General features: G+C 37.1%; 1 protein-coding gene across 6 annotated transcripts in view; it reads left to right on the top strand.

The window, feature by feature from the left end:
- The window catches only part of PRUNE2 (prune homolog 2 with BCH domain), a 133,253-nt gene extending 106,576 nt beyond the window's left edge, over positions 1 to 26,677 (top strand). For 2 of the 6 annotated variants that reach the window (XM_063180576.1, XM_063180582.1), the window contains 11 exons: positions 396 to 475; positions 1,375 to 1,575; positions 5,072 to 5,248; positions 9,730 to 9,832; positions 13,195 to 13,326; positions 13,481 to 13,567; positions 17,446 to 17,544; positions 19,361 to 19,396; positions 19,919 to 19,957; positions 21,436 to 21,483; positions 23,699 to 26,677. In XM_063180576.1, the coding sequence (XP_063036646.1) occupies positions 396 to 475; positions 1,375 to 1,575; positions 5,072 to 5,248; positions 9,730 to 9,832; positions 13,195 to 13,326; positions 13,481 to 13,567; positions 17,446 to 17,544; positions 19,361 to 19,396; positions 19,919 to 19,957; positions 21,436 to 21,483; positions 23,699 to 23,720 (1,024 nt within the window). In that variant the 3' untranslated portion in view covers positions 23,721 to 26,677. The remainder of the gene's footprint in view (positions 1 to 395; positions 476 to 1,374; positions 1,576 to 5,071; positions 5,249 to 9,729; positions 9,833 to 13,194; positions 13,327 to 13,480; positions 13,568 to 17,445; positions 17,545 to 19,360; positions 19,397 to 19,918; positions 19,958 to 21,435; positions 21,484 to 23,698) is intronic. The other 4 variants (XM_063180577.1, XM_063180578.1, XM_063180580.1 and 1 more) reach the window with 4 other exon arrangements.
- Positions 26,678 to 27,842: the final 1,165 nt, after the last annotated feature.

The following is a 27,842-nucleotide window of genomic DNA, read 5'->3' as shown; positions in this document are numbered from 1 at the left end:
CTTTTATGTAGTTTTGGTTCTCCCTTTTTTACTTTCTGAACTTTTTCAGTGTGACAGATTACTTGTATCAGTATTACTGGTTTGGATCAGAATTGCTGTAAGATTCACAATATCATAAAAGGGAAAACCTACTCATTTTTACTGTACCGTAACTGTGTATACAGTTAGGAATGTACTGTTTCATGAAGAGTAGCTGCAGCTCTTTGCAGTGATGTCTTGCATTAGCTTGATAACTGAAGACCATCTTCATTTATGCAAAATGAGAAATATTGCTGTTTGCAACATCAGTTTTTTATTCAGGCTTCTGAACTGGCTATGTTGGAGGAAATTTCAGTTCTATATAAGATCATGAGCTGTACATCTCTTTAAGATCTTACTTTGTATTTACCTCTCAGATTGGTACAAGAGGATGCGGGAATGGACATCCCCTTAGCTGAGGGTGTACAAAGCCCCAGTTCTGCGGAGATGAGACCTGGTGAGAAAAGCTCTTGCTTATTTTCTTAATTGCATCTTATTCCTGTGGCATTTAATTATGCAGTGAGAATGATATTTCCGTGCTGGTAAAGAATCAGTTCAATGTTAAAAAGAAAAAAGCATTGAGTTTGCTTTATTTAGTCAATTTTCTTCTTCACTTGAGAAATGATAATTACAGTGTGACATTTTCTCTTGGGCATTGTTACCACTTGTTTAGTCCTTGTAAAGTTTTAATAGTCTGTATTATTTATTTTGTAATTGACCTCTGTCTAAGTGAACTAAGCAGAACAACTTGAAATGTGCCATACAAGGCAGAGGCAAGGAGCAAAGGTATATCAAGCTCTCGTCTTGTTGAATACTACTTCTATTTAAGACTGATTAAGAGACTCAGAGATTTTTTTTATTTGTTACTGTATTGAGTAAGGTATTATATGATTAAAGCTAAACATGTAAGTATTTGTAAATCAGCACTGAATGCGTAAGAAAATAAATATTTACAATGGCTTTTAACTCATACAAATTTTCCCAGAACTCAGCAATGTCTTGATTCATAACTCAAATTATTTATATTTGCCCTTCAAGCTCTTAAATATTGTGGGTCAGAGCATGTTCAAAACCTTATTTTGTCTGATGACTGCAAAAAAGTGTTTCAGGATTTAACATAATTTAAGAGCTCTGAACTCCATTTGCTGTTCCTGTAGATTTTTGTTTCATTTCATTAAACGTTAATGCTAATATTTGTATTTTGTGTTGGGTGGTCTTAAATGTCATGGTGTTATTAGAATTGATCTGTCCCACTGTGTTTAAAGGTAGTTTTTGAGTACCTGGGAGATTAATTGTATGTGAAGTAGCTACAGTTCTTCTTCTCTTTTTTGTTCTTTTTTTTTTCCTTTTATTCAGAACCTCCCAATTCGCTTGATCTTAATGGTTCTCAGCCCAGAAGGATAAAGCTCACTGCTCCAAACATCAATCTCTCATTGGACCAGAGTGAAGGGTCTATATTGTCTGATGATAATTTGGATACACCCGATGAAATTGACATTAATGTAGATGACCTTGACACTCCTGATGAAGCTGACTCTTTTGAATACGCTGGACAAGGTAATGGTCTACATTGTAAATGTAGGGTTCATCAATGCTAGGCATTTTTATTTTTAGGTATTTTTACTGTCTCCTATTTTTTTAACTTTTATTCCTGCTGTGTTAAGCAATATTCTTCTGTTTATTCAGAAGGATATTCGTGTCCCGTTCCTTGCTAGTACCTTATAAAACATCAACATGTAAGAATTTTAATTGCTGATGTAAATACAAACAGTACACAAGCTATTTGAGGGGAAAACAAGTGTGAACACTTTACAGCCAAGAGGAGAAAGAAACTTTAAAAATGGATCAGTTCAGACTGAATTTTCCCATGCATTCACTTTCCCTAATGCAAGTGAGGTTCCTGGAGGGAGCATACAAGAACAGTTGCATTATTTTAAGTGGTATTGCCAAAGAGGCATTATTGTGTACTCTGTCATGCATTAGCATCTCTAATGTTACTTCTCATGAGGAGGATGATTTCCTTATGGGTAGATGCAGAGTGTGGTGATGAGTTGCTTGATAGTTAGAAGATTTTACAGTGAAGGTTAAAGCTAACACACACACAGAGGCTCACATGCTTTGACTGTTGTGACTACCATGTGAGAGAAAAAGTCTCTTGTCTGCAGTAGAACAGATGTTTCCTTTAAACCCTCAGGTAATTAAATTTAACTCCAGTGATTTTGGTAGCAGTTGTATTGATGGAATTTCCTTCCAGTGTTTTTTTTTTTCCTGCTTTCTAAATGTGATGATTTGTTTGGTTCTTAAAGTTAGACCAATTTCCCCAAACTCTTAAGTGAAGAGCCCAGGGTCCCTCTGGTTTTGGTGACATTTATACAATTGTGTAGTTTTAGATAGTTAATAATAAAAATATCTTCGACTGAGATGAACCATGAAATAATAGAAAAGACCAAAACAAAACAAAAAAAAAAAAAAAACCAAAAGATGAGCCATGAAAAGAATACAAAAGACCAAAAAAAAATTATCAAAATAAGCCTGCAATAAAAGAAGTTGGCTATGTGTAATGTTAATTTGATAGCTAAGATTATAGTCATAAGAACCGGTGCAGAATGGCTTATTTGCATGGTAAATAGCCTTTGTTATCTTTGTACTCCTGTACTCTACTATTAGCTGGTATGCACTCATCTTGATGTTACCAGTAATCTCCCACAGTTCAATGTTTATAACTGCTGCCAAACCCAGAAAAGTAAACACTGAGAAAAACATATCTGCTGAGACCAGAAAGAGCAGTGACTTTTGTCATGATCAGACTGCTGAAGGTCCCTTTGAACTGCAAAAGACAAGTGAGAAGAGCAAGACTGTTACCATGGCTCAGGAGTTCACCTCATCACTGAAAAATGTCTTTGTATTATAAGTTAATACTGAGACCCATTTTTTCAAATGAATGGTGAAGAACAATTATCACAACTGCAATATGCATGGAAGATGAGAGCAGAAATACTAAAATACTTGTCTTGAACTAGCACCTGACTTGTTCAGAGATTAGTTGATCATCAATTTCACAGGTTGTGGCTTTTAGTCACTAATACCATGCATTCCAACATTCCCTTCGCAAGCCATGCGAGTCTCTGAAATGCGCTTTTTATGATTATTGATTTAGATTACATAAAAATTTGATTTCTGAAAACCATACATGAGTATCAGTGAAGGCCTTCTCTCCAATCTGCATATTTATAAAGTAAGAATGGTTATTATTTTATTTATTAGATATTTATTTCCTTTGTGAATTTCACACTGGTGCATCTTCCTCTCCAAAATCAACACTCCAGGCAGTAAAGGAGAGCTATTTCATCAGGGAGAGGCAGTCTAGTACCATTTCTATTAAAAAATAATTCATAATTCTGCCAGCTACACTTCTCTGCCTCAGTCATGTTCTTTGTATTTCACAAGGAGTCAGCTGACCAGACAGTCTTTGTAGGCTGTGTTGATAATCCCATCTGTCTAATCTAAAAGTACCTGAGCTGCATAATAGTGTCCTGTGGAGACCCTGTATGAGGATACAGGATACAGGAATGGGCTGCCAAAGTTTGCATAACTTGACTGTATGCGTGTAATTTTCATGTTGCTACCAACAATACCTTTGCAAAACTGACAACAAAATTGCATTAAGATACCTGGGTTTGGAGGTAGTGGGGTTATGCATTTAGTAAGCTTATTCCACAGTGTCACAGAATACGTGGTATTTCAAAGCTGAATGCTATTGTTAAACATCATGAGCATTGTGCCCTGGGAAAGCATGAATAGATTCTTCAGTTCCTCAGTATATAATCTGCTGAGCAACAGCTGTTAAAGCAATTTGAAATACTATACTTGAAAAACCCCACTTTTTTTCAGACTGTCCTTTTTTCCAACCTTAGATCTCCTCAAACTCATTTGGAGTTCTTAGGGAACAAAAGGCTTACATGGTCACACTATTTTTGCACATGTATTTATTTCTTGATTTTCCATCCCTGTTTTAACCATTAATACAATTTTATTTGAGTGTGTTTTTAACTCATTGGCTGCTTAGACAGTGAGGAAAGAGGTTGAAATATTCCTCCTTTCTTTCAGGATTCCATCATGCAGGAACTAGTTGAAGTAGAGAATTGTTTATAGAATCAGATTTCATTGCACACGAGAGAATCTACCTCAGAGAGGGGCATCTTCTATAATATAGTATATATTATATACAGTATAATTCTGTAGTAATGTTTTGTATTATGGACAGAAAATACAAGACAGGCAGCAGTAGAAATTCAGACTTTGTTAGTCCTATTGTAACAGTAAATTTGTGCTCAACCTATCTTTTTTAGGTTTTTTTTTCAGGTTAGAGAAACTTGGTGTTTGTTACAGATCTGGTGAAATGATTGGTAGGATTTATTGGAGAATTCAGTTTTAAAAAGTAATAGTTAGTACATGTATGGATATGTGCCTGTACCTTCTATGTAGTATATGTGGTATACATACAGTATACTATCATATTCCTGATTTCATAGATAACTTTTTTAATTATTATGATGAACTAGTGTGTTTTGAGGATCATATGTTCAATTTGTATTAGTAGTAGTTGAAGAAGAAGCCTTAATCAGAGAGGCACATTGTAGATAACCCAACACATAGAAAGGTTTGAGGGCTCCTATGAAACATTGTGTTCCTCAGTTCTTGTCAATTAAAATTGCTCCTTTGAGTTTATTCTTAATTCTCATAGATCTTAGTATTTTCAAATAGAATGCAGCTTTTTATGTACTCTTGTGTATGTCATTATGTATCTCACTCTGTCTTTGTTTACTGTTACCTCCCGTACTAACTTGCAATTCGAATTCTGTTCTTATGACTGCAGAGACAGGATAATGTTTTAGAAAGAACGGTATACTTCAAATATGTGTCATTCTGCTCTTATTTATACCAGTACAGTAAAAATGCAGTTAATTTCAGTCATTCATCTCAAATGTATGTAACAGCAAAAATATTTAGAGCTTTATCAGGAGGCAGTAATACATACAGTTCCCCTTTTCAGAAGAGCAGACTGCTGCTAAAGATGCTTCCCAGGAGGAGTCTGAATCAATCCCTGAGTACTCTGCTGAAGAGGAGCGAGAGGACAACAGATTATGGAGAACAGTGGTTATTGGAGAACAAGAACAGAGAATTGATATGAAAGTCATTGAACCATACAAAAAGGTCATTTCTCATGGAGGTAGGAGCAGCTGTAAGCATTTTTAAAATTGATGTAAAAAATTCATACTTTATTGATCATGATTTATTTTTTGTTCCATTATCATATTGACAAGGGGAGAGAAAATTTATTTTTCAGCTTTGGCTGAAGTCAGCCAGGCTTTAAGTTCAATGGGGCAATGACTAATAAGAATTTTAAATTTAAAGCTGTTTTGGAAGCAGCCTACTGCTTCCAAATACTGACATATTTGTGTCAGGAGCCGTCTGGTCATTGTAGGGTAAAACTGTCTGAGACAAGGAAAAAAGCTTTTGACTTACAGCAAAATAAAATTTTGAAAACTTTATTTGGTGAGTTTTGACAAAACCTTTTGTGTGAGGAAGTGTAATGCTCTGTGATTTATTGAATGATGTATGTGATTGCGCAGATCTAAACAAGTAGAGTGGCAAAAGAAAAACAATGGGGCTTCCATTCATATGGCTACCCCCCTTATGCTATTTTTCTGCCATTTATAGTTGTCAGCAGCATAATAATTATCAAATAATATATCAGAGAAAAGGAGGAAAATGGCACCATGTGCTTGCTATATTTTCTCATTTGCTTATCTGCTTCCCATCTTCCTCAGAGAATTCATAATTTCAGTGTTACTAGTACACGTCTGTTTAAATTAATTCAGATGGGTAAGTATTACTCTTAAGTGCCTTTTCCTTGGTGTCTCAGATTTGGATTATCTTTTGATTCTGTATTTTTGGGGGACACTCCTTGCTATCTGTTAAGCAAGGTATTAGCTTGGTATATAGCAAGGTATTAAGATGAGTTGTTTCATTCCTGCAAAAACTGAGACAGGCAGTGTAGCATCTCAGAGGTAAGATTTATGAGTTTATATGAGGATGCTTTTTTCACAGTGTTGTTGGTCTGTAGCATCAGTTAAAGATACTAAAATGTTGAAGTTAAAATGTTTTCAGTGTTGAGCCTATGTAAGGTAAAATTACATAAATAATTGATGGTTAATTTTTACATTAAAAGCAGCTAAATGCTAGGCTACAGCTATTCATGTACAGAAGGTTTAACCAGAATTATTAAAGATTTTTAGGGCTCAACTCTTTTTCTATTACCCCACTACTATCAAAGATTTGTGAATGTGATGACACCTCAGATGCAATTTAGCAAACATACCCAGATGGTTTAATTTAGGAAACAAACACAAAATACTTTTGGGCCTTGCTAATGTTGTTTATTTATATATTTTTGTGTGCTGTAAACTAGTCAATATGCATTTGCAGTAAAAATTGTATATTTCCTACTACTGTTGAATTTTATGTTTATATCAGCTTTTGTGAAAAATCAGTGTTTAATGGGAGCCTAGGTAATTCAGCTCTACTCTCATAGTATGAAATAATATGAATTCAAGTTTTAAATGCCTGATGTTTTGCTGGATCACAAATGTAAGATAAAGAGCATTTAGGGTTTTTTTTACTTTTGGAAGGCTGTTTTGCTATTAGTCAATAGCATTAGTCATTGTAAAGCAAACAGTATAAGATCTAACAATAAATTTCAGCCTGCTGCTGGCTAAACTGGAAATTTTTCTTGATATCTAGGCAAATCAAAGTAAGTTAAGGACTGGATTAAATTCTGTATTTATGAAGTGGCAGACTGAAGACAAGGAAACAAAATCATGCTGTTGCATCTAATGTGGAAAACTTTGGACAACTCAAACAGTTTCTACATTATGGCAGCAAGGCCCATTCCATATGAAGTTCCTTTGGCAGTACTTCAGTGGAGTGTTTAGAGGCCCAGGAGTCTTTTCTTTAATCTCAAGAATAATAATAGTTTCTGACTAAAATTAGTCAATAGGAAGTCAAATCAAGCATTTCTTGTTTCAAAGATCTACTGAACATTCCTATTGAAACCAAGATTTGTTTTCTCACCCTGATATGAATGGTTCTCAAGGCCTTCATGTTTGTCACTTTTGCTTTCCCAAAACTTATCCAAGGACAAGATATTTACTTGTTATTAAAAACAACCTGAGAACTTCTGCTGTTTACATAACGTGCCTGAGAACTTTGTTGTTTACAGAAACAGGCTTTGAGAATTTGCTCCTCACAGCTGCCTTTTAGTTTTCCATCAGCTGTATATTTTCATGGCCATTTTTTTTTTCCTTCAAGCCATGTCTGAGCAAAATTCTCCAACACATTCCTCCCTACCAAATGACAGATAACAGCAAATGCAGAACCTAGGTGGTAGCTATAAAATAGGAAAGGGGAGAGTAGATTTGGCAGCCTAGGTTTGAGATTGTCTTTAGTATATCCTGATGGGGAAATTTCTTAGAGATCTTTTTCTTTGCTTTAGGCTGAGATTTTGGGCAAATGGCTTTTATTGGCATTTAGTGATGAATTAAAATACACTTGTCCCTAGGGTGAACATTCCTTCTCCTCAAGCATGTGTGAGAAAAAAGGGCTTAGATTTATCTGTGGATTTTTCTTCTGTGTGTTGTTAGTTAGCATCTGCACATAATTGTTTTGCTTTCCATGAACTGCAAACTGAGCTGTGTAATTTAGTGGATGCACCTGCCATAATGTGCTCTTACTGCCAAATTCCTGAGCCGGCCAGCTGGACAGATTGCTTTATTATAAAGTCTTTTTATATATAAATTTTATATATAAAATTTATATATAAATTTTATTAAATTTATGGAAGGAAGGAAATGTCCTCCCTATTTGTAAACCTGAGGGGGAGAGAAATACTGCTTTTGCCTGTTGCTGTTGATACCCAGCTGGCAGCCATGCCCCACACAGCCAGTTACTGACTCCCACATGGTGAATCAGAAGAGTAAGAATGAGTAAAGTCTTGGGTTGAGATAAGGACAACTTAATACATAGAGCACAATCTGTGCACACAAGGAAAGTCAAACAAGAAGTTCATTCAATACTTCTCAAAGACAGGCAGGTGTTCAGCCATCTCCAGGAGAGCAGGTCCTCATCACACAAAACACTTGGGAAGATAAAGGCCATCACTCCAAATGTCCCCTTCTACTTCCTCCTTCCTCTCCTGAGCATGATGCCATATGGTCTGGAATATCCCTGTGGTCAGTTCGGGTCAGTTGTCTTGGCAATGTCCCCTTCCCCCTTCCAAGTTCTTGTGCATCCTCAGCCTGCTCTCTGAGTTGTGGGGGGGCAGTATAAAAAGCAGGAAAGGCCTTGGTGCTTTGTGAACACTGCACAGCAATAATAAAAACATCTCTGTATTATCAGCCCTCTGATTTCAGTGCTAATCAAAACTACAGCCCCATGCTTGCCACTGTGAAGAAAACATACTCTCTGCCAGCTGAAACCAACACAATTCCAAATAATCTAGCTGAATAAGAATACATGCTGAAAACAGGACTTGAATTTCATAAGCACTTTAGTTCGGTTTGGATATTGCTCTCCAGTATCCAGAAAGCACTGTAAAAGAATCTCCTTTTGCAAAGATTGTTTAAGTGTTAGTATAAGCCTTTAATTTTTGTCATAAAAACATGTTCCTGAGGGGAATTGAAGTTTCCTTCACAAATACTATAATCTTTCCCTTAGTATCTGTTTTTTCTAGACTCAAAAGGTTTTTGAATGTTCTCTGAGTGTATCTGTCTTATGTCTCTGCATCACTAGTGCTGTCTACCTACAGCCATTTCTATGGCATTTTTATAAATCCCCTCCTTATTGCATGTATCCTTTAAGCAAAACCTTCAACTTAAATGCAGGAATGTTTTTTATTTATTATTTATAATACATACAGAAAATCCATGGCAGCTGCAAAGGGTTGTGGAGACAATTAATCAGCATTAATCCATCATGAAACAGGAACATATTCTTTTGGATAATAAGCGACTGCGCTGGGCCCTGGACTGGTAGTGCTACAGCTTTGAAGATTAACAGCTATCATTAGGCAGTGGTGCATCCCAGAGAATGCCAGTACTGGACAACTGGAGCATTGAAGGTTAAAAAGTAATTTACACAAAACTTGCAGCAGAGGATTTAAATGATCTCCAGGAGCTTTTAAGGGATAGTGGAGTGCAGTCATAATTATAATGTTGTAAAGCCATTGGAGCTGCACAGGCCAACTGAGATTGGACTGCAAGACTTTGCCAAACATAATTCAAACTTTGCAGGTAAACAATGCAGGATATTTTCTTTACTCCCTTATTCCTCAGTCTGAGGTGAGCATTCAGGACATGATTGCCATAGGGCTGCAATGAACTGGAAGTAGAAGCTTTAGAGGGTTTTTTTGCTAGTCACTATAAAAAGTTTACTAGTAGTTGTAGTGTGTGTGTTTTTTGAGGATTCAGCTTAGCTGACTGTCCAACTTCTTTATCACTTTATAATAGTTCATATGTTTTCAAACCTTCAGTATGAAGCATTCTGGGATGCTTCAGCAGTACACATAGTAGCTTTATTACAGGATTAAAAAAATTATCCTGTTAAAAGCTTTTGGAAAAGATAAAAATGCTTTTTCATTTTTTTTTTCCACAGGGTACTATGGTGATGGTCTGAATGCTATCATTGTGTTTGCGGCATGCTTCTTGCCAGACAGCAGTCGAGCTGATTACAACTATGTCATGGAAAATCTTTTCCTGTGAGTGATATGTGAGCAATGTGACAAAGTCTTTTGAGTTAGTACTCAGAATAATGCAGTGAGAGGTAACCTGTCTTTCCTTAAGAGGTAATTTTGGCCATTAGAAGGGGAGTGACAAGGAAAAAAGCAGTTTTAGATAAACTGCCCAGTGGGGTATTATTCTGGTATCCTTTACCTACTCACCTTCCCAAATTAAGGTGCATTTGTCAGGACCAAATCTGACCGTTAGTATCTCTCTAAAAGTCAAGGAGTGCGATATCTTCACCTTGTTGGGGCTACAGTCTTTACACAATTTCACTAATGATTTCCAGGTCTTGCTGAGAGCAGTCAGCAGGGGCTTAGACAGTTTTTCACTGTTCATTGTTTATTATTATGATGTATCCCTGAACATGTTTTTGGTTTAGGAGTTACTGGGCCTTTTTTTGACACTTGCTTTTTAAAAACAGGATAAATGGCAATTGGTGACACAAGCATCTCTAACTATGCTTCCTGACTCCAGCTGCTTCTGATTCAGCTAGAAGTGGCAGGGGCCAGTTGGGCAGGACACAAATTTGGACACATAACCCCAAATCTATCACAGGAAAAGTATTCCTAATAGCAATTGGTTTGGCAGCCCAAAATTTTGAAGGCAACTCTCTCCTGAAGTGCCTGCAGCTACTTCCACTTACAGCTGTTAAAAAAATCAATCATTCCAATGTTTTCTGTGCTAAAATGCAGTAAGTAATATTTAAAGCCATTTGCAGCTTAGAAGGCACTGAGAGCACAGACCCAGGTCTGCTTAATATTCCAGCCTGTGAAGATGTACTTGTTGGCACCCAGTGCCTTTAACATTGTCTCTATGTGTGAAAATCAAGACTCAGTGTTTTAGTTTGTGGTCAGAACAACTGGTATCATTTGCCTGGTTGAGCCTCTAAGAATGCAATGTGATCTATAGTAACTGATACACACAATGCTCAGTGATTTAGAAGAGAAGAAGGAATTACTTCAGTGGTTTTAACTTGATAAGTAAGGAACAAAGCTGACTGTAACCGTGACTGACATTCAATAGTTGTTCTTTGTCTTCACCCAAGACCCTTGTTCAGATAGAACGGGTAAGAAATTAACTTTGCAGAGAAAGCCTTAAGAGCCTTTTCTACATGGCTTAAGTATATTGCTGAAGTCAATTTTGTAAGTCACTTTCTGGAGTAGTAATAAAAATGTGAGTTCATGTTGACTGTGAACTTGCAGCTTATTTTAAGTCTTGTAGACAGTTGGGTCTCTCCAAGAAAAGAAGAAAAAGGAGAAAGTTCAACTCTTTCTTTCTGTTCTAGGTCTGCATGGAAAGAGAGAGAGTACAACAGTTTGCTAAATATACAGTAACTGATATTTTTAAATATTTGGTAATTCTTTACTATTGAATTAGATAGGGATCTGGAGAGACCTGCAAACCACTGAATCTCTTTTTTTATACAGCATCTTTCTGGTAGCATACAAGCTACCTCTAGCTTCTGATTAACAACTGTCCTCAACAGCTCCTTTCCCATCTGAATTCCTTTCACATTTCCAGTTATCTTCTTCCTATTTTTTCATATTAACTAATTCTGTAAAATTGTCTTTGAAGGGATGAATTTGTGTGAAAATGCTTGAAACATCTTCTACAGCAGTTTTTGTAGATAGTGCAGAACCACATTAAAAAAATCTACTTTTTAATTTGTGGTTGCCTGGAAGTCAGATTAAAGCTAGTCCACAGATAAATTTTTTTAAAAATAATCTCAATTTGAAAAACTACACTTTGAAAACAAAACCAGCACTTTGCTTTCTGAGTGATGCAGTTGTTGTAGTCAATGAGAAAATTTCTGTCCATCTTTTCAAATAATGAAGAAATTGCCATTATTATAAAATAATGAGAAATTATTAGATAGGTATAATTTGCAAGGGAGTTCTTGCTCCCTTGACATTTTTAGACTGTCATGTTCCATAACTTAAAGTCTTGTCATATTTTAATACATACTTACACACTTGCACTTAGAAACTTGTATGTTTCAGTGTTAAGTGCCTTTAAAGCACTAGATGTTCTGCCATGTGGGAAGGGATAATCTTATAACCTGTCGAATAGTAGCTTTGTTGAAGTAGCTATTAAATGAGGCTTTATGCATCAGAATGTCCATGCAATCCCTTGCTTTCCTATTTCACTGTTAGACATAAGCCTTCACAAATGTGAGGCAAAAGCAGGGAGTGCACAACTGCAAGGTAAGAAAGAGCAGTGGAATGCATTCAGGGGGGAGGGATTTGGATGGCATTTACCAAATGCATGGAACTGGTCTAGTCAATTTTGCCTGCTTTATGCCCAGGTAAAATACCACTCTCTGGTGAGAACTAGATTTCCTACAATTCCTCTAAAGACATTGCATCCTAAGGAATTTAAGGGTCAGATTAGATTGTGAGGCATTCCCATACAGCTCTGAATGGTGCCATTATGCTTAGGGATAGAGCTGCCTTTTGTAGTGAGTGCACTGAGGCATTCAGGTTTTTAAGGTGTGACTTGTGGTTTTGCATTCTAGTTTTTACATAGGCATGCCTTGAGGCTGGATAGTAGAGAGAACAGTTTGAACATTCCTGTAATGATCAGCTCCCACATGGAGTAGGGACATCTAAGTGGATCATCTGCATAGGTAGTCCCCAACAAGAATTTAACTGTCTGCTTATTTGAATGAGTTGAGTAGTGTGCTCTCTAGGCAGAATGCATTTGGTCCCAAGAGCACTGTATGATAACAGGTGTTGGGAGTATTTTGCTCGCTGTGAATGAAGTGATGGAGTGCTCTGTTCCATCAGATGTCAGGTTGATGGACAGGTTTTCTTGGGCTTGAGTGTCAAAGTATTTGTATTTTGCAGTCATAGACTCAATAGCAGGACTATAAGGATCACTTGAATTATAAACAAGTATCTTCTGACACCTTTTATTATTGTATTGAGCAAAATTGGTGATTAGAACAGTGAATAGAAGTTTCTCAAGTGTTAATTTCAGAAGTTCCTAGGACTTCACAGGATGCCATGTTCTCCCTTGCAAAATCTCCTGACTTAATTACTTTTTAAGAAAAAGCAAATTCACTGGTGATACTTGAAAACTCACTACAGAACTCTGTTATTGTGAGGGAGCCACATATTTTTGAAGGTGCAGGTAAGACTGTGGTTTTCTAGCTGTGTATGTCTCCAGGTACCATAGTGATCAGTGCTAAATGTTTGGTTTTGTTTAAAGGAAAAGAATAGCCTATCTTGTCATAAAATGTTCAATCTGCTTTCATTTATTCCCAACTGCCTGATTTAGTTTGGGATCAATCACATAGTGTACCGTATATGCTCACTGACATCTGTACTTTTGTCAGATATGTAATCAGTACCTTAGAGCTGATGGTAGCTGAAGACTATATGATTGTCTACTTGAATGGAGCAACACCAAGAAGAAGGATGCCTGGATTGGGTTGGATGAAAAAATGTTATCAGATGATTGATCGACGGTAAGTAGTGTTTTCCTGTCTGATCCTCAGCCATTATTTTAAATAGTGTCCATTTCTGTAACGCTCCTGTATGCCAGGGTTTACTCTGTATGATCTTTCTTTATCTTTTGTGGTTTTTCTGTTTTGCTAAGAAACTATTGCTTTTGTTACTTAGATTACGGAAGAATTTGAAGTCATTTATAATTGTTCATCCATCATGGTTTATCAGGACAATTCTGGCTGTAACACGACCTTTTATAAGGTATGTAGCAAATACCTGTGATTTTCTATGTCCTTGAGAATACATAAGCACCCTAAATCATCAAATTGTGGCTGTTAATCTTTTGCTGAATAGTGCTCATTTTATAGTTCATTTTGGGATTTTGGAAATTGAATTTCGCTTTCCGAAGGTGAAATAAGGGAAAAATAAGTGATTTATGTGAGTATGAGTATCTAGTTGTGGAAGTCATAGGCATGGTTTTCTAAACCTGTATGTGTATGTTCTGAGAATTCAGTTCCTTAAAATAGCCTTTGTTCAGAATCCAGATAAAAGACATATAGAAAAGGGGACTGCATGTAATTATAATCACCTTATTAAAAAAATCTGGCTGCAGAACAAGATTAGGCTACGGTTCTGGGTTTTTAAAATATCATTACTGCTCATAGCTCATACAAGAGGAACTGTCTGCACCCTGAGGTGTTTGAATGCATTTGGATTCAAAAAATGTTTAATGCTGTCAAAATAATGGTTTGATTAGTAAAACAATTTAAAAAAAAAAGTCACCAACTTCAAAGATCTCACACTGCAGAGGACAGGCAAGTATGCAGTCAGGGGAGCAAAGTGGCACAAGTGAAAAAGAGTTGCTTCAGGCAAGAGACGAATCTTCAGCTACAAAAGCCACACAGAGAATGACTTGTGTCATGATAGATCTCGGGGAGTTCTGTTTGCAGTCTGCAGGTGAAGACTCTGCAGGTGGAGATCTCTGTGGAGATCACAGTCCCAGGGTGCTCTGTCCTGATAGAGTGACATGGGGTTGGGGAAGCACATGTGTTGTCCCATTGCTGCCAAAGTGCTGCAGGCAGAATGTCATAACAGAGCTCCTTTCTAGATGTGCTGTCTTAAAGACCAAGCTGAAAGTTACTATTCAGAATACCAGAGTAAAAGTGAAACAATACTTGGAATTATCAACAGTAGTTAGGAGGATTTGCTGAGTTGCATTTGATATCTGAGATATTTCAGTTGCCATCCTATTTGCTCCCATAAATGACAGTTTGGTCTTTTATAAAAGTCATGTCTGTTTCAATTCATTAGTCATTTATTCAAAGTAGCTATATTAAGCAGCAGTGATGAGAGGTTTTTCATTGTGAAACAGAAGAAAATGTTCACTCTAAATAGTTTGGCAAAGCAGATTAGCAGTGTGGAACAAGAAACACTAGTGACTATCTTGGCCAGGTAGATTGAGTCTTGGTGCAAGAAGAAAGTGAAGGGCAAATAGAAGCTGAAAAGGTGGGCAGGACACATGGCTAGTATGACTTTTGTGGAGGATGACATGAGATATTTGGACCCTTACCAAGGATAGAAGAACATGATGAGTTCCCTTCCCTTTCTTCAGGAGGTAAGGAGATAAAACTTGATTGGATTGAAAGCCAATGACTATAGCTTAGTGTGCTAGCCCTCAGCTGTTCCCTGAACCCATGACAGGCACAGTGGGAATTTTAGAGTGAGAAATTAATTGGCCACAAGGCAAGCAGAGATTTCAGTGAGATAGCTGAAGGAACCAACATAATTTTAACTGTATATCAGCTGAGATGTGGGGCTAAACAGTAGAAATCAAAAACCTGAAAGACAACAAAATGGTAAGTGGCTGAGTGTGAGATACCCTCAGTTCTACCTCAGCTCTATCTTTTTTCTTCCTCAAAAACTGGCAAGATAATTCAGTGGAGTGTGGGACCATCTTGACTGAGAAAGCATTGTTTGAATATATATAATTAAAGAACTAGAGGTAGCAGATATATATCTTAGGTGCTCTTTTAGAATCCCTGTTGATATTCATGCCAAAAATTACTTGAGCTGTGTTAGGTAAGAAATTAGATTTCAAAGGGGCTCATCAAGGGGTGAAACATGCTTGGCATTTGACAGAAACACTTAAATGAGGGAAAGTTACCACTATTGGCAGCATGCTTTCCCTAAAGTCTGAAAGAAACTCTGTCTGGGATGCCCATACAGTGACTCCCACATGAAGGAATTAGAAATCAGTCGCTGTAGTGGAATTAGTGGACCCAGAAGAATCCTCAGGAAAAAAAAAAAACTACCCATTGAAAGATTTTTTAATCCCTTCCCACCGTATTTAGAAGCTTATGATTGGCTTGCAGTTTTCCAGGTTAGTTTAGATAGCAATGCTGATGCTGCAGATTATTTGTATAAAATGCTAAGAATCTGTATGTTTCCATGCTTTGACTGGACAGTTGTGGGTGATTCTTGCATCTAAAATGTGACCACTCTGTGTGCCTAGTGATGCTAATTGGGTACAGAGACAAATCACAATGAGTGAGCTTAAACAACTGTTCACAGCACTTTCATGTATTCCTGTTCCCAAAGTGAGTTGTCTCACTTTGCATCATTGGGAAGATACCTCTGTTGAGGAGAGGGGCAGTAACCTTCTGCTCAGAGCTATTTCAGGGGCTTCATGTTGTCTGGCTGTACTTGCAGGTCAGCAGTAAATAGAAAGAACATGCTCTGTTTTTCAAGACCTACACTTACATATATGGTCAATATGAGCTTGCCACTATTACTGCTGTTATAAGATGACCTAAATACAACCAGAGTTAAATGTGAAAAATTGCTTTGTAAGCCAAATGACAAAGATTTCTCATAATTTCACACTTGCCAAATAACTTAGGTTAGACAAGTAAATAGCCTTGTGTTTTAAGTGTGTTTTCTGAACAATTTAGCCTTTTTTCCAAGTGATCATTTTATAAGCCCAATAAATGAATCATATAACACAGCTGAAATAAACACATTATTTCATGATAGAAAGGCACTGCTGTAATAATATGGAAAGACACTGCAGTAAGAATAGACACAATCAGATCTATGCTCTTCTGAATAAATGATGAAATTCAGTTTTATTGTGTTTGAGAATTAGTGTAAAATAGAAATGCTGAGTCATCACAATCCCTTGATATCTGTGTTTATGATTATATCTGTGTCAAGTACTGCTTTCCGTCTCTTTTTACATGTAAGTAGTCTGTAAGGGATTTTTGAATCTTTTCCAAATTTTTACACATCTCCTTCCAACTGTAAACTAATCACATTGTCTGGTATGTAGGAAGTACAATTTACGATGTTGGCTTAATAATGTGATTCAGGTAGGCTCATAATCAGCTGAACTGCATTAAGATACAATTATTAAAATTATTAGAGAGATGACTCTGTCTGAGTAAAGGTGCAAACAAGGCCATATGCTGAAGCACAGACTTTTATTTAGCAGTAATTACGAGGGAGAGATAGAAAGAAATAGAGTGGGTAGGAGGAGAGGAGAAAGAGCATGACAAACACAGACAACGTAGAAAAAATTTCATCACTCTATGATCCTGTTGGCATCTGCTTGGTCCTCTTCTTCTGGTCTTCTCGGTGATGAGGTTTCCAGTCTTGTCAAAGTTACGGTCACTGTCTTCATTGAGTGGGGGAAGCCCAAAAAACACAAAGTCCATTGCATTTATATTCACTCAAGTTCAGGTGGGACTGCCCAAGTGCCTTGCCTTCGAAGATGTTAGAGCTGGGTCGTTTATGTTCCACCAGTTATGTCAGGGATGAATACCTTCAGGCTCTGTGAGAAGGTCCTGGTTCTTCCCCATAGGGAAGTTTTCACACCTGAGCCATTATGTAAGAGAGGACTGGCATGATAAAAGGTGTTATCCCACCTCACAGGACTTGCCTCTTATCAGCCTTTTTTCGCTGTGGCAGGTGGATTGTTTGAGTAATTAAACATTAATAGTCCAGTCTCTCAGTCTGTAATTGAAATACGAATATCCAAATGCTTAATTTTTTCATGCATTTAATACATTTCTTCATTTGATTTTAGCATGTCATAAAAGATTGGGGGCCAGTCAATTAATACCTTTTTTCCTGTGTTTCAGCTCTAAGTTCAGCAGTAAGATACAGTACGTCAACACGTTGGCAGAGCTTCGTGAGATGATTCCAATGGAATATGTGCATATACCAGACAGTATTGTCAAGTAAGTGATGTACAGTAGCACGTCCTTGTTCTAATGGAAACTATTTCCACAAACTGATAATAGCATTAAGGACTGTAAGAAAAACAGAAAGCACTTTCCTGTTGTTTTTAAAAACTATTGTGTGTTGTTCCTCAGACATTTCACTGTCAAACGCAGTGGCAGGACATCACTGTGTACCAGAAACACAAAACACAAGGACTATTTACTTCTAGGGGAGTGGGGAAATTGTTTGGCCTTTCCTGAGGAATCATCTGTGCTGTATTTTTTCATAACTTTTACCTCTATTTAAGTGGAAGAGTTTTCAAGTTTCAGTCATGCAGGGCTTTTAGCAGAAATGTTAATTAGAAGATAGCCTATTCAATAGAAGACCAGTGAAATTCTATAGGTTTAGTGGTCTTTGCCTTGTCAGTTCTTGTGGTTAAATTCACAAATGCTGAAAGATAGTTTCTTAGTTCTTGCTGCTTATGTGAAGAGATTTTGTAAATGCAGGCATTTCCAGAGGAAAATATCTGTTAAAAAATTGTAGGAAGTTGATTGGCATTGCTCACCTCAGCTGACTTTTTTTCAGACCTGAAAGCAACAAAAAGAAGTGATATACCAAGACTGAAAGCATGACTGAAAAAATTGTGGTTTTCATGTAGTCATTACTAAAAAGACGTTGTGTTCAGGATTTTATTTTTAATTGTTCTCTTTAGCAAATGTCCCAGGTTTTGAATTGCCTATTCTAGAAGGTAGTTTGAAGAGTAGATGTGCAAGTATGATTGCATTTCCATTATGACTGGTCAGTTGTCATAGATCTCCTCAACCCAGGCAGGAGTTTTCACACCTGTTTCACAGTAGTTGTAAAGCAATTTCCTTTTTTCAAGCTGCTGGTGCAATTCCAGGGAGCAGGTGGGAAGCTCAGGTCTGGCAACAGCAGTTGACGAAACAGTAAATTACAGTTGCAAAATCAGGGGTCACAGAGACTTTCACTGAGGTTCATTTGCTGCTGTAACTTCTTTAGAGGTGGAGTGATGATAAGAATGTGGAGCAGGGGCTGTTGGTCAACTGACAACGAGTTGTCCCTAATGTTCTAACATTCCTAACAAATTTTCTTCTGATTCCTGTAAACATTTTCGTTTCTTATGATTCCCTTTGATAGAAACCTTACCTTTTCTAACCTCAGAGAGTTTCTGTCTGTTTCCTTGCTGTGTTTTACTGTTACACTGTGGCAGTACACACATCTGTGTTGCAGACATTTTTTCCCCTGTAAACCTAAAAGTGTTCAAAAAGTCCATTCACCTCTCAGGCCAAAGGTGAAATGATCACAGCCGTAGTACCAAAGAAACTTTAGTACTTAAAGAGTTTTAGGGTAATGCCTGCTTCACATCATCAGCAGCCAGATGAGGGATCATGATTTTGCTGAAAAAGACAGACCTGGAAAGATGACAATTGCACCCATTGGTGGCAAGCATTTCAGGATGTTGTAATGAGAAGATTTAGTGGCAGTGTGTGTTCAGGGCACTGTGAGTGGCTATTCTCAAACCACAGGGAGAAGAGCAGTGTTCCGTTCATAGCTCCCCTTTTGCTGCAAATTTGGAGAGATTCCTATAGAAAAATACAACTCATCTTTTGTCTTCATAATTGCTCCATTGCCAAGAACAAGCATACCACCTATGGGCTAGAAAAACCCCACCTTTAGAAAGTACACGGTGTTATGCCAGAATTTGGGTTATGTGATTTTCTTGGTAGTTTTCAGTGAAGCACGATACTATATGATTGTTGTATATGAACTTGTACATATTTTCTCTTCCTTCATCCATTCTTATCTTGTAAGGTATGATGAAGATAAGTGTATTAAGAGAAGAATGAGGTAAAACTTGCTTTCTAGCCCATGCTGCTGCTCATAATATAGTGAATCTGTGTGACAGCCTTTCACCTGCAGGCGACCTCAACAGCTGAATGAGAGAGGACTTGCAAAGACATGGCATCTTACTTTCCCCTTCAAGCTGTTGAGATCAGCCTCCCCTGCAAATAAAACTCACTGAACTGTAAATGTCCTTGACTTGGCCCAGGCTGCAGCTAGTTTAACATTACCTGATAGAGCAACAGAATGCTTTCAGCTCTGTCCACTGGGCATGCCTCAGACCCCTGCTGCTTCTCTGTCTCTGCCTCCAAGTGAGCTAAATAAGGACTTACAAATTTAAGGTGGGTTGAGCACAGGGATAAATAGTATCGTACTGAACTGAAGAGCTTTAGGGTTAGCCCTAAATCATACTGGGTGCCTTACAAAAGCATGTACTGTATTTGTTCTTTGCTCTGCTATTGCTCTGCTTCACTCTTATGCTCTGCTTGCTTCTCTGTTTCTTTATATCAATAACTTTTACTCACGCAGACTGGATGAAGAGCTGAGGGAAGCTTCAGAAACAGCTAAGTAAGATAGCTTTCAGCTGAATCCTGTTATTATAATGTTTCACAGGAGTAGCTTGAATGCAGTAGTACATTGTGTTTGGTACAACAGGCAGCTTGTAGTTTCAATTACTGTGTAAGTTGCCCCATTGGAGAATTGACTTCCCCTCTCCCTGCTTTTGTACTGCTGGATCTCAGTAATAAATAATCATACCCTTGCACTATAAAAATTTTTTTTGCGGTTTTTTGGTGATTGTTTCTATAGTCATGGGAATGACTGAATTCACATACTCAATTAAAATTGATCATTAAACATTTTCTACTCTTCTCCTCTTATATCAGATGATTTATACAGTTTTTTAGAGGTAGTTCTTTCTATAATTTTTTTTTACAGTTCATTAAATCAGGGTTAGGTATCTCAGTTGAGATAGGTAGGTAAATTCTTCTGTCTTTCCAATGTTAGCTGGATAGGCTGTGGAATTAATACTTGATAATAATATTATATTGTCTGTGGTTACTTAATAAAACAGGGGCATGTGGTGATCAGATACTTTATGTGGAAGTATGATGTACAGTACCAAAGAAACCCTTAAGAAGTGCATAGTCCATGACTCCATTAGCAGAACTTTAGAAAGTGTACAATGCACTATCCTCATGTGAGTATTGTACACCAAATGTCTGAGGAGAAATCTGTGTCTGTTGGTTCTAGTATAACATTCTCCCTTGCAGTTTTTGTAACTAAAGATTTTGAATTTTGAAATTTCTTTCCGGTCACTTTCCTTTTGCTTATGCACTTCAGGATTTTCAATTTACAGCTTCTTCTTTGCTGTACTTTTTCCAAAAGTTCCTTCTTTTGCAGTACGCATTTTTCTGCAGTTCTTCTGAGGTCACTTTCTAAAACAGTTACAGAGAAATATCTTAAACAGTGGCCACTGCTTTTTGATTCCAGGAGTTAACACTGCCTCAGAAGCAATAAATTCACATAAGCCGTTAACTGATACCACCTGACTATTTTGTTAAACTAAAAGGCCTAGCCCCCCTTGAAATACAACTTCTATCCCTTCTGTTCAGACATTTTCAAATGCATTGTATATGCAATGTTGTCATATAAACATATGCATATGACACTGAGAACTCTTGAAAAAAGTTGCTTTTTTGTTATTGCATTTAAAATAGTAGAGACAGCAGTGTAGCAAGTGAAAGGGGAATGAAATATTCACATGAGGCATCACTGATTATTGTTACTGTTGGATGTATGAGATCACTGTAGTGCATTTCCCCTCCCTAACTTAAAGAAATAGCTTGAAACTTTGTTACTCAAACTAATGTGTGTTGTGGGTACTCAGATCCCTAGATTCCTAAAAACAACAACATTTGTGTGTTTGTGCTGTCAAAGGTACTCACTACCATTAGTTATTACATCCCCAAATTTGATGTCATATTTTAAAAGAGAAAGAAATCAACACAGAAAAAATGTTTACTCATCTTTTTCCTTGTATCCAGAACTAGCTGCCTCTCAAATGATCCAGAAATGGCTTCAGTGGAGCAGGAGTAAGAATTTATGCCTAATACTGTCATTACATTTTAACATTACTTTACAAACATACTGCTGGGAACTGAGGCTGGGTAGACTCCTTAAAGCATTTTTGAGACCTAAATACTTTTATGATAATATTCAGGAGCAACATGGTACAAGCTGACAAAAGTATTGAAGCTTTGCTATATTTATATTTTATATACTTTATATATGTGTTATATACTGAAGATTTGTTATATTTGTGTTGCATTAGGAATGTATTTGAGGCGTCCTTAATCATTTCCAGGCAGAGAGAGATATAATTGTTAGCCTGAGAATATTCTGACCAAATTATATTAAAAACAGATAGAAAAAGTGGAGGATGATCACAGTGACGATGGTTCCATCCATTATCCTAAATTTTAAACTCGCTATTCTCATTCAAAGATTAAAAGTCTTATCTTTTACTTTGATTTCTGGGCCATACTTTTAACATGTGCCTTCTCTTTGCTTTTCTGCTTCTCAGCTTCTTTTATAATTATTTTCCTGGTTAAATCTCAAGCATCTTTACGTATTTTCCTTTCAAAGATGGACTTGTTCCCTTGGAAATGGGAATGTGTCAGTCCCCCGGTATGCAGTTGCTCTGTCTGATTCCAGAACTGTAGTATGGAAATGGAAAACCCTGCAGTGCTGCTCTTCCTGTTGATCAGTGGGAGTGTTTGTAGGTGCAGTGTGAGGCAGGAGCGCTGGCAATTCCCTGCTGGAACAGCGTGTCAGGAGAGCCAGCCCTGCAGCAGGAGGAGTGTGTGTCCTGGCCAGTGTCCCTGCACAGGGCAGAGGGATTGAGACCTCTGCTCTCCCTGCCCATCTGATGGGTCTGTAGAAATACAGAAATCACTGCTGTCTCACTCTGTGCGGGAAATACTCTGCAGTAAACCTGAATCCTCAACAAAAGATTCCTCCAATAACATGAGTATTAATAAACAGGCAAATAATTAACAGTGTATGTAGCAAAAAGTTGCATAAATAAATTGAAGCTTTGGTTTTCACTTAAAAAAAAAAAAAACCAAAACCACAAAACCTAAGCGCTGCTCTAGTAAGCTATCACTCTCTGATAGCTTGTACATAGGTTATAACCGTAAGCTAAATTCTTGATTCCTGAACTCATATTTCACTTCATCTCTTTTTTTCTCAGACACTGTTTTATTCTATAATGAGTCGATATGAAAACTGTTTTTCAAAGTAGGAAAGTAGGATGACATAAGGACAAAAAATGACATGTTGAAGACTGCACATGATTTTGACCTTTTGTGGCTTGAACAGCTTTCCTGTTTTTCTCAAACAATAAGCTGGGCAGAAAAAGCAATATGAGAAGAGAATTTACATTTATGTTAAATAAATATAATTAAGGCCAAATTAATGTTAATTCATGGCATTTATTTTTTCTGCATAAATATGAGTATGTCTTCAGAAGTGGCAATAGTTTTCCTGTGATCATATCTCTTATTTGTCGTGTCATTTCTTCAAGAAATAGCATCCTATGTAAATCCCTTCACTCTGAGAACAGCTGTTTTACACAGGCTTTTTTTCTGTATGCTTTCTGCTGAAGCACCTCTGGAGTCTGCCCAGCACTTAGTTTGCTTCTCTTGTCTCTTTCATTTTGTTCCAAAGGCTTTTGTCCATTATCATGCTCCCTTTTGTTCTGTTTTATTCAACCCCTTTCACCTCTCCATGACTTTAAAAGAAATATTGGGAAATAATTCATAGTGGAAGAACCATTGTGTAACAGTTCATAAATCGTGAGGAAATTTTGAATTATGTATTCTTTAAGGAATCCTGTATCTTGGGGCAACATTTATGAAGACAACTTCTTACTCTAAAGAATACGTCTAAATTTTTGATGCCATGTGCTTTGCACTATGTAGCAAAACTGTACGTTTTTAGGAGTACCCATTCCTGCCACACTGTTGTGTCATTCCACCAGTGGATCTTCCCACACGTGATACACTTCAAATTGCAATTGCTGAAAAAGTAGTTGTTAATTCCAATAAAACAGTAACATAACTTACTAAAGTGTGTACTTTCATAGATGTACATAAGATGCAAGTTATTTCTCACTACTGCATTTAAGTAAATGAGAGATAAGGCTACTTTGTGGGAGCTCAGGATTGGGGAAATAACTAGCTCTGTTTTCAGAGCACTCATTAATTTTTTGTTGTTGTTCTTTGTCATTTTGTCTTTAATAAACAGGATTGACATGACCCTGAAATAAGAAGCACCATTGCCAGGCATTTGAAGAAGAGGGTTCACATGGATTTTCATCACCCAGACAATCACAACCACGCTGTACAATTAGTGATTTGGTCAATTTTGTTTGGTTTATAAGTTTCCCCTGTCATTCTGCAGTTCAAGAAGACCAAAAGAGCCAGTCCTATGGCCATGGAAACAGCAGAATTTTGGGTCCTGGTTATTTTTGTTGTTTTCAGAAACAGTTTTCATTAGGAACGCTATATCATCTAGCATTGGTTTCTCTGTGAGTGCCATTTCTGTTTGAAAGGATTCCATTTTACCAACAGTGTGCCTCATGAATAGGTCAGTGAGGATGGGGATTTTTTAATTTTTGTCTTCAGCATATTAATGTTTATGCATAGCTGAACGCAATAGTTGTTGTTACAATAAGTGTTAGTTTGCTTGTGTCACAGAGCAGCAGCAATTTTGCTTTTAAAAATAACTTTAGAAATTATGCAGGACTTTCTTGAGTTTGGCAGGCTGTGTTTAATCAGGCTTTGGGTAGCCTGTTGTAGTGAAGGGTGTCCCTGCTCAAGGCAAAGGGGCTGGAACTAGATGATTCCTAAGGACCCTTCCAACACAAACTATTCATGCTTTTATGAATTTTTGTTTCTTGAGGTCTGAAAGTCTTTCCATCTTCATTAAATGACTTTTTTGTTTGATCAGAGAAAAGCGTGATATACTAAAAAATAATAATTAGTCTCGTTAGACTTCCCAGAGGATGAATGAGTAACTGAAATTAACTTTATTTTAATAATTCCGTTTAGTATATTTATTTTAGGCATAATTTCCTCAAAGCAGCAAATCCTGTAAATTACTTTCATATATTCTAAAGTCCTTGGAGCATTAATTTATTCCTGCTTTCTAAGTCTGTATCTTCCAGAACACTTTTTTAAAAGTTATGAGTCTTCAAGTGACATCCTGTCTCCAGTTATAAAGGCTATTAATTCTCTGAATATGAATCAAATATTATTTCCTACTGGGAGCTGAAAGCTGGAAGCCATACTCATTTGTTCGGAAGATTTGTTAAAGTTTTGCTCCAAGTGTTTCTATTAGATAAAAATAGGTCTTATAATGGTATTTATTGTCTGTGTCACAGAACACACCAGTAAAAAGATAAAAATGGAAAAACCCTAAGCATCTTTTGTTTGCTGGGGTCCTATTTATTTGCAAAAAAGATACTACATTAAGTCCTACTCCTTACTGGGAAATAGCTTTAGTTTCTCAGATCATGCTTTTACAGAAGTGTGCAAGTTAATTATCTAGTGATCTCTGTTTGTCGGCTTTAAAAATATGAGAGTCAAGAAAATGACAAATGTTTGCCCTTACTCTAATGAATACACATAGGCATTTTCCAAACCTGCTGACTTGCCTGCCTTTTGAGAAGTCCTAATCGAAGTCTTATTATTACATACTCTCTGAAATACTACCTTTTTTTCACAAGATTCTTGTATGCCCTAGAATTACATCTGTGCATTCTTTACTTTGTAAAAAAATGCTTAGACTTAACAATTCAAGATAAGTTGCACCTTATTAGTATGGTCTAACTCTAGTCCTGCTTTCAGTTCAGAATTATTGATGAAAGAGAAAAAAAGCAAAGTAATTCTTGGGGCATAAAGTTTAAGCAGAGTCAGTAGAGCATGAGCCTTCATTTTTTCAGCAGGATCTAAACTGAAAGTCCTGTTCTGTCCTTCATTTAAAAGTTTGATTGGTTTTTTTGGGGAGGTTGCACATTTCCAGCTCTGTCAGTTTCTGTCTTGTATTTGCAAGGTAGTCTGCAAGCAGTGAAGCAAGTGTCTGTCGTGGTGAGCACAGTTGTTCAGCCATTGTAATGAAGAGTGACAAAATTGTCAGAAGGGCAGAAGAGTGCTTTCTTATTGGCCAACGTGAAAACCAAGATATGTGCCCTCTGCTCTGTGCTGGTGTCTCTGTCCTACTTGCTAGTCTGCTGTATGACATCTTTCTGTCAGTTCTGTAAATTTTCACAAAGGAAGGGCCTAATCCTGCTGACCATTGTTGCTGCTCTGTAACCTTGTCCTAAACTAGAGTCTGGCAGTGTCCACCTTTTCTCAGATATTTGAATCCTGGCTTGTGTCTGCCTTATAAAAGTGCTGTCACTTAGTATATTGGGGATAATGTTTTATGTACAGATTAATATTTGTATCGACTTCCAGATGCTAATTAAGCTTCATTAAGATCTAAACTATTAAAGCATTTAGTAGCATGAAGTTGCATCTTTTGTAGACCTGTAGTTGAAGCCTCTGAAGACAGACCCACACGACCTGTGTTACACAATAGATGAGAAAAGTTTCCACTAGAAGAGAAGTTTGCCACAAAGCAGAAGTTCAGCACAAATCTTCCTTCACTCTTTGAGACCTATGTGGGGTATAAGAGATTTGTGATTTTAATGGTGGACATCAGCTCAGGGTTGAGTTTAATTCTACTTGCTTTGTGTGAAATTACTAAGCAGCAAAGTTACAAATTAATATTATTATTATGGGCAGAATAATGGTGGCATCCTGAGATGAAAGGAATTTGTTTAAGCCAGATGGCACGTTAAAACGGGGCATTGATGTGATAGTTAAAAAATGATTGCAGGATCAAAGTGTGGTTATCTTTGCTTATTAATATATTTTGAAAAGTTTTTTAATGTTATGATAAAGCAATTCTATGTTATACTAACAATAACATATCAATATTACTAAATCAGTAGTTTGTTGAAAGAGAAATATAGTATGTATTGCACAGATACAAGCTTTTATATATGGATTTTTTCTACTGTGTATCAGAGTGCTCAGATGAAATATAAATTAGTAGTTGCAAATTTTTTTGCTAAAATACCCCTGCTGACTTAAATTATAGATTAAGCAATACAAGAATATCTAATAGCATTGTATGGATATATATACCTATGAATCAGAAATAAAGAATTACAACCCACTACTGGACATATTTCCTTTCAACTCCACATTGCAGAAGTTTTTATTCCCTGGGTGCACTTGATTGGTTTAGATCACTTCTTTTTGTAATATTTTGTTATATTTTGCATTCTCTGTCTGTCCTTCCAAAAACTGAAACAGAGTCAGTTTTGTGTCTCATGGGATTATTCCCCATCTCCATGTATTAAAATCCAGGCTTTGTTGATACTAGCAGTATTGTTCCTGAAAGAAAGCAGAAGGAACTCTTTAAATTTCTTTCTATTTTGTGTCTGTGCTATTATGTAAAATCAAATCCACTGACAGTCCGTCCATCTTATATGTCAGAAGGTCAAAAGCTATGGGGCAGAAGGAGATTGACTGTGAAACCACCCTGAGCATGTTAACAACCTGATTGACTTCACTGAAGGAAAGGGTCAGAGCTGCTGGTGGACGTGGAATCCTCTCACCTCCCTGGTACATTGTGCCCACGTGCCACTCTACATCTGTGTCAAATGGGCCAGTCTGTACTGCCACTAAGTACAGCTGGCTGATTTTGGAGCTATCCTGATCATTGTCCAGTAGGCTCCAAATACAAGATTAAAGGGCATGAAGAAACTGTGGCTTCTTAATTGCCACCCACCTGAAAGCAGCTCTGTGCGTGCTCCTAGACCTGTTCAGAGTCAAAGAAGTTTGATTAAACAAACCTTTCATACTTGTTGAAAATAGGTTTTTTGACTTCTGATATGTTTGGAGATTTATCAGATATTTTCAAATTACTAGTTTAAGTGTAAGAAGTGACCCTCAATTTCCTACTAGTGAGAATACCTGACAGGTCAGATTGTGTTGGCTGTGCAGCCAAATGTATTAATTTCTAGGAACAAGAGGGGTGTCCCTGTATTGCCTGGCACAGGTGAAGCCAATTCAGCAAGCATCAGATCAGCAGTTTGCTTTCTCATTTGCTGTGCCTTTCCTCCAGTCATGCAACCCCTCTGGCACGCTGTTCCCATTACAAAATGCAGCTGCCACGGGGTCAGTTATCTCCTGTGCTCAGAGGAAGACCAGAGAATGGCACTGTGAAGTCAAAATGTCAGCTGTTCCTGTTTGCACTGTCATGATTTACAGTTCCGCAGTCCTTCCTTGACAAAAGACCAACCGCTACAAAATGCAGACTGTTCTCCCAAAAAATT

This window comes from Melospiza melodia, chromosome Z (assembly GCF_035770615.1).
Source record: "Melospiza melodia melodia isolate bMelMel2 chromosome Z, bMelMel2.pri, whole genome shotgun sequence".
NCBI classification, from domain to species: Eukaryota; Metazoa; Chordata; class Aves; order Passeriformes; family Passerellidae; genus Melospiza; species Melospiza melodia.
Note: the sequence above shows the minus strand (reverse complement) of the source record. Positions and strands in the feature narration are given on the sequence as shown.